Genomic DNA, 5911 nt, shown 5'->3' with positions numbered 1-5911 from the left:
CCTGACACCCAAGATTTTCATTGCCAACGACTGCTTGCTGTAATTGTTGTGCATATGACGAAAGAACCTTGAAACTTGAAACCCCCCCACCACACACACATACACACACACACGCACACACGCACACACACACACACACACACACACACACACACACACACACACACACACACACACTTTGTCAGCCTCAGTCTTACCTCCTGCCATATAGATCTCAATCTCTCCAGCATACGCCTCACTCTCACTGTGGGCAAAAAGCCTGTGAAATTTCCCACAGGGTGAGGCAACATGAGTTTGCTTCTACGGCGTAGGAAATGTATTGGAGGCATTGATTTCCTCTCAGCATTATGGGAAGGAGATGGCAGTGAGGTGAAGGCTAAGAGCCTTTTGGTCGATACATTCTCATCACAACACCGGATGTTCCTCCGTAGACGGATTTGTTTTATTGCTTCAGCGCAGGCAGTAATTGTCATTGTCTGACTCTATTAATTGAGCAGTATCAGGCAACAAAAGACAGATGACAGGGGTTATTTGATTTCCGTGCGTGCGTGCGTGTGTGTTTATGCTTGTGCGTATTTCAGTTGCCTAGGTCTTCCCAGCCATCATATGAGGCGCCTGAAAATACAGAGGAATGTAGCAAGGTACTGCAAACAGGAAAGCCTCTCTCTCTCTCTCTCTCTCTCTCACACACACACACACACACACACACACACCTCTACCAACTTGTTGCCCATCTGACAGACAGACGTTTTTCTCCACCCACCGCAGCAGCTGGCACCAGCTCAACCCCATCTCACAAAACTCACAAAAAGAATAACCTCCAGAAAAAGACTCCTACTTAAAGGGCAGATCAGACTGTTGGACGAGCTCCTCGGATACACAGACCTGCTCATTTTTCTGCAGAAGCGATCCGGTTTGAGATTTATTGACTGCACACTACGCAGAAAAGAAAATACAGACAGAATCTTAAGTCAAAGACTTAAGTAGATAGCTAGAGATGAGGGGAGGAATCTGCTCGGTGTGTTTCCTGGTGATTGGGGTGACCTTGCTCAGTGGCCTCGGCTGCCTGGGTGAACACAAGTCTGTGAATGGCAGAGAGGAGGTGGAAAGGCGCACCCCCCCACACCTCATCTTCATCATGGTGGATGACCAGGGTTATGGAGACATTGGCTACCATGGCTCAGACATCCACACTCCTGCGTTGGACCAGCTGGCTGCAGAGGGGGTCAAACTTGAAAATTACTATGTCCAGCCTATCTGCTCACCCTCTCGCAGTCAACTCATGACAGGGCGGTGAGTAATGTCCTTATCATTACATCATTATCACGATGGGGAAATGATTCAGTTACTGCATCTGCTATCATATGATATAATTATGCACGGCTTCATAGGCTTTTTGTCTTTTGAGAACATCTCTAATGGGAAATTCAGTGATGGGGCAGCTTTCAGTAGAAGAAAGGCCATAAAATAAAAGTACCACCAGTAGAGCCAAGATCAAGTACTAAATTATGTATCTTATCTAATCACTAGAACAAAATATACCCATATTCTGAGTTATGGATGGATATAAAAGAAACAAAGAGGCATTTTACTGGAATATAATCCTGTTTCCAGGCTTGAAAGTACAATTTGTTTGATCATGATATTTGCTACAAAAGCAGAAATGATCTGTTTCACTGACTCTCCAGTGTGTACACTGCTGGACACTCACATCTCAAATTAATAAGCTACAATTCATCTAACCTTTACAAACCTCAATAAAATACACTGTAAAACTAGAGACCATCTTGCAATGGGATCAAACTCAGCCTTCATTTTGATGTCAACTACACACCTATAAAATGTTGTGACTGCATCTTGCACGTCTGTGACACTATCACGGTGACAAAATCTGTCCACAGACAGAAATAGAAACATCTGGTAAAGTCCTCCAAACAGCTTCTGTGGTAGTTCCAGCTACAGTAGGCGTCTGATGACACACTCACAGACTTGCAAGGTGAAAACGATACCAGCGTTGCTGTCATGGCTATAATAAAAAAGTTACTGGCAAAGCACTTTGTATATCTAAGTTTGTTCTGTTGTTTGATCTTGAATTTTTACCAGTAAAGGGAACTACCACAGAAGTGGCTTTGCCAAGTGTTTATAGACCCTTTTTGGGTCTACGTCACAGTGTTAGCTGGAGGCAAAACAAAGGAAAGGCTGGAGGCAAACACTAGCAGTGGGCTAAAGTTACACTTCAAAAACGTCATCTTGCTGTGTTGTTGGTTGCCAGAATCGAGATATCACATACAGTTGAGATGACAAACTGTAATTTAAGGCTCTATTGCGAGGTACAATATCAGCGAAACGTTTCAGAGATGTTGCTAATATTTAGCCTTCTGCTAACTGCAGCCTATGGCTCACGGCTACTGTTAGCAGCTCCTACTCCTCCTGAAGTAGTTTGCCAGCATTGTAGGGGGTCAGCTAATCTGGTCCCATTGGTTAATGTTAACTTTTTCAACTAAGACTCGCAATCCTGGATAGTGAGTGATAGCCAGCGTTAACTAACATGTTCAGAGAATGTTTCTGCCTCCACTTAACGCTCTGCCCACAAAATACGTCATCATGTTTACTAAGAGAAAAGGGGGCTATATTTCTGTCCGTCTGTGGACAGAAATATAGGGGGTAGTATGACAAAAAGGGCCACAGTGTCCCCCCCAATTTACTCCCCTGGCCCGATTTGGCATCAGGCTTCGCGGCTGGAATGATCCCATTGGAAGATGATCTGTAATTATTATCTCTGTGGATAACTGGCCAAACGTAGACTAAGTGACCTGACACGGACATATTTTCAGTATTTATTAAAGATTTTTCTGGCAGAAATTTTGCAGGCCAAGTAGGTACAACAAAAAAGTAAATTAACAGCTCCTCATTCTGTAAAATCACTGAACATCTCGGCTTGATGATGTGTAACAGTGTGAGAGTATCCAAGGGTGCAATATTTCTTAAACCATCTGTGAAAATCCCCATTATGGTGTTATTATATACATCTTATCAAGATGCTATCTTGCCAGCTACCAAATTCACACTGGACTCCAGCATTCAATCATCCGGTCACGTCAACCCCTGTGCCTGCCTCCGGACATCCCTACCCTACCAGAGCGTCTGGTTGAAGCTGGATATGCCACATACATGGTGGGGAAATGGCACCTGGGCTTCTGCAGGCCAAGCTGCCTACCCACAGGACGTGGCTTTCAGAGTTTCCTGGGCACACTGACTGGCAGTGGAGACCACTTCTCCTATCGGAGCTGTGACGGAGCTGAAGCTTGTGGATTTGACCTGCATGACGGAGAAAGGCCTGCCTGGGAGATGGCCGGCAACTACTCCACTCTGCTCTACGTAGAGAGGTGAGCATCAAGGTTTCAATTACATTAAAAAGATTCATACATACAGAGAGAAAAACCCTTTAAAAAACTTCCAATGTTCCCTTTGTCCAACCAGAGTGAAGCAGATCCTGAGAAGCCACAACCCCCATAAACCACTCTTCCTCTACCTGTCCCTTCAGGCCGCTCATACACCCTTGCAGGTACCAAACCATTTTCTGCACCGCTATGATTCCCAGGGCAATCGTCTCCGGCGCCACTACGCAGCCATGCTGAGCTGCCTGGATGACGGGGTTGGACAAGTGGTCCAGGAACTGAAGACTAGTGGGCTCTATCAAAACTCAGTACTGATCTACTCATCTGATAACGGTGGGCAGCCACTCTCAGGGGGGAGCAACTGGCCGCTGAGAGGTGGCAAAGGGACCTACTGGGAAGGGGGCATCCGGGCTGTGGGCTTTGTCCATAGTCCCCTCCTGAAGAAGAAGGGTATAGTCAGTAGAGCACTGATCCATGTTTCAGACTGGTATGCCACATTACTGGGGCTGGCCGGGGCACTGCCGACCCCCCAAGGCCTAGACGGTCACGATGTGTGGGGGACCCTCAACGAAGGCCTACCCTGTCCTCGCACTGAAATCCTTTTCAACATTGACCCAGTCTCCAGGAAGCCTGGGGAGCCTTATGACAAGGCGTTGGTACTCAACGGATTTGGGATCTGGGACACAGCCGTAAGGGCAGCGATAAGGGCTGGGGACTGGAAGCTATTGACAGGAAATGTGGGTGACGGGGACTGGATACCACCACAGGCTCTTCCCGGGGGTCCAGAGCGGTGGCAGAAACTTGAGAAGCGGCGCAATGCACTGGGGAAGTCAGTTTGGCTGTTTAATGTGACCTCTGACCCCTACGAGAGGTCAGACATGGCGGACGCTCGTCCAGAGGTAGTGAAACATCTGCTGACCAGGCTGTCAGAGTACAACCAGACAGCTGTGATGCCCAGGAATCCACCAGATGATCCTATGGCTGACCCTGAGCTCCATGGAGGGGTGTGGAGCCCTTGGCTGGGCCTGGAGGGACAAGAGGGGGATAATGGAGAGAAGGATGGCAGGAAAGAAAGGATGATGAAGATTAAGCACTGCAAAGTATGCAAATTAAAAGCCCTCTTCAAGAAGGTGGGGTCACGCCTGCAGAGGAACACCCTGTTCCTGTAAATGTCTCATCTAGCAACATTAATTAAAGGGTTCAGTATGCTTCAAATAGACGAGGTTGTACAGAGGGTCGTCTGAACACATCTGAAGGCAAAGGTGCAATGAATCATACAAATGGGGACAAAGGCTTTGCAGTCGGGAAATAGTCTCTCCTCCAAGGCATTCATGAGGTTGTCCTTGGTTGTGCATGCGAAAAGTGATAGAAGTAGTTGTGTGAAAAATGAAAAAAGAATCCTGCATATTTTTTTTTATCTCCGGACATCTGGTCATATGGGCTGTAAAAATTTGCGGACGCAGGCAATTCCAACATCAGAAATTTGTGGGGGGTGGGCATAGGGGCGGCTGTAGCTCAGTGGGTAGCGTGGGTCGTCCTTTAACCACAAGGGTGGCGGTTCTAGTCTACAGTCCTACAGACTGCATGTCAAAGTGTCCTTGAGCGAGACACTAATCCCCAAGTGTCTCGCTCTTGGGGATTAGAGCGAGACAGTAGCCCACTGCTCCTTAAATACTTAGAATGGGTTAAATGCAGAGGACAAATATCATGTATGTACCTGTATGTACTATGACAAATAAAGGTTTCTTCTTCCTCTTCTTCTACTTGCCAACTTTGAGACTTTAAAAAAAAGGGAGGATTTCCTAACCAAAGCGGGGGGTCTTGGGGTCCTCCCCCTGATTGCTTGTTTCCTGTTAAATAAGTGCACTACAACAGCAATTTAATGTTAAACTTTTGATTTACCTTAACTCCCAGGAAAGAAAACAGAATAATTAATTAATAATAATTAATAATTAATAATTCGCCCCTCCGGTGTGAACTTGGATGCAAATCTCTGGCATAAACTAATATTCATCTGTTTTTATTTATTTTTGCTCCTGCTTGAGTATTTCTTTCTCTTAGTGCTTTCCATTTCTCTCTCCTTCTCTTACTCACTGAAGGCCCTCAGACACAACGCGACAACGCCACCACTGACATCTGAAACCCCTTATTTCCAATGGCTAGCGTCGCGCCACGATGGATTTTCACTAGATTTAGGCTGCGGCGAGTGCAGTTTAAACATGAGCTCAAACTGCGCTGTGTCGCGAGGATAGACTGCTCTCTTCCGCCATGAAGCGTCAGTTGGTGTAGCTCTATTGTCGTCGTAGTGGAAACAGTAGGGATTATACACATTGTTCAGTTCCAGAAACAGACTAAGAAAAAAGTGTAAAAATTTGCCATAAATTGGGAGAAATAGGAGAGAACTGTGACCCAGGAGGAAACCGGGACAGGGTCATGAAAAACGGGAGTCTCCTGGGAAAATCGGGAGGGTTGACAAGTATGGGGGTGGGGGTTCCAGACACTGTTCGATCACC

General features: G+C 46.4%; 1 protein-coding gene across 1 annotated transcript; it reads left to right on the top strand.

Moving 5' to 3' along the window:
• Positions 1–335: 335 nt before the first annotated feature.
• On the top strand, positions 336–5075 carry LOC141773474 (arylsulfatase I). Its single transcript, XM_074645346.1, has 3 exons — positions 336–1293; positions 3054–3386; positions 3481–5075. The coding sequence occupies exons 1-3, from the start codon at positions 998–1000 to the stop codon at positions 4565–4567; spliced, it is 1716 nt and encodes a 571-aa protein (XP_074501447.1). The 5' UTR covers positions 336–997; the 3' UTR covers positions 4568–5075.
• Positions 5076–5911: the final 836 nt, after the last annotated feature.

This window comes from Sebastes fasciatus, chromosome 9 (genome assembly GCF_043250625.1).
Source record: "Sebastes fasciatus isolate fSebFas1 chromosome 9, fSebFas1.pri, whole genome shotgun sequence".
NCBI lineage: Eukaryota > Metazoa > Chordata > Actinopteri > Perciformes > Sebastidae > Sebastes > Sebastes fasciatus.
The sequence above is the reverse complement of the archived record's forward strand: the minus strand, read 5'-3'. Positions and strand labels throughout refer to the sequence as shown.

Excerpts from the sequence above, each read along its gene's own strand:
- LOC141773474 (XM_074645346.1), top strand. The coding sequence starts at position 998 with ATGAGGGGAGGAATCTGCTCGGTGTGTTTCCTGGTGATTGGGGTGACC. Across the intron at positions 1,294-3,053 it reads AGTCAACTCATGACAGGGCG|CTACCAAATTCACACTGGAC; the intron begins GTGAGTAATGTC and ends CTATCTTGCCAG. Across the intron at positions 3,387-3,480 it reads ACTCTGCTCTACGTAGAGAG|AGTGAAGCAGATCCTGAGAA; the intron begins GTGAGCATCAAG and ends TTGTCCAACCAG.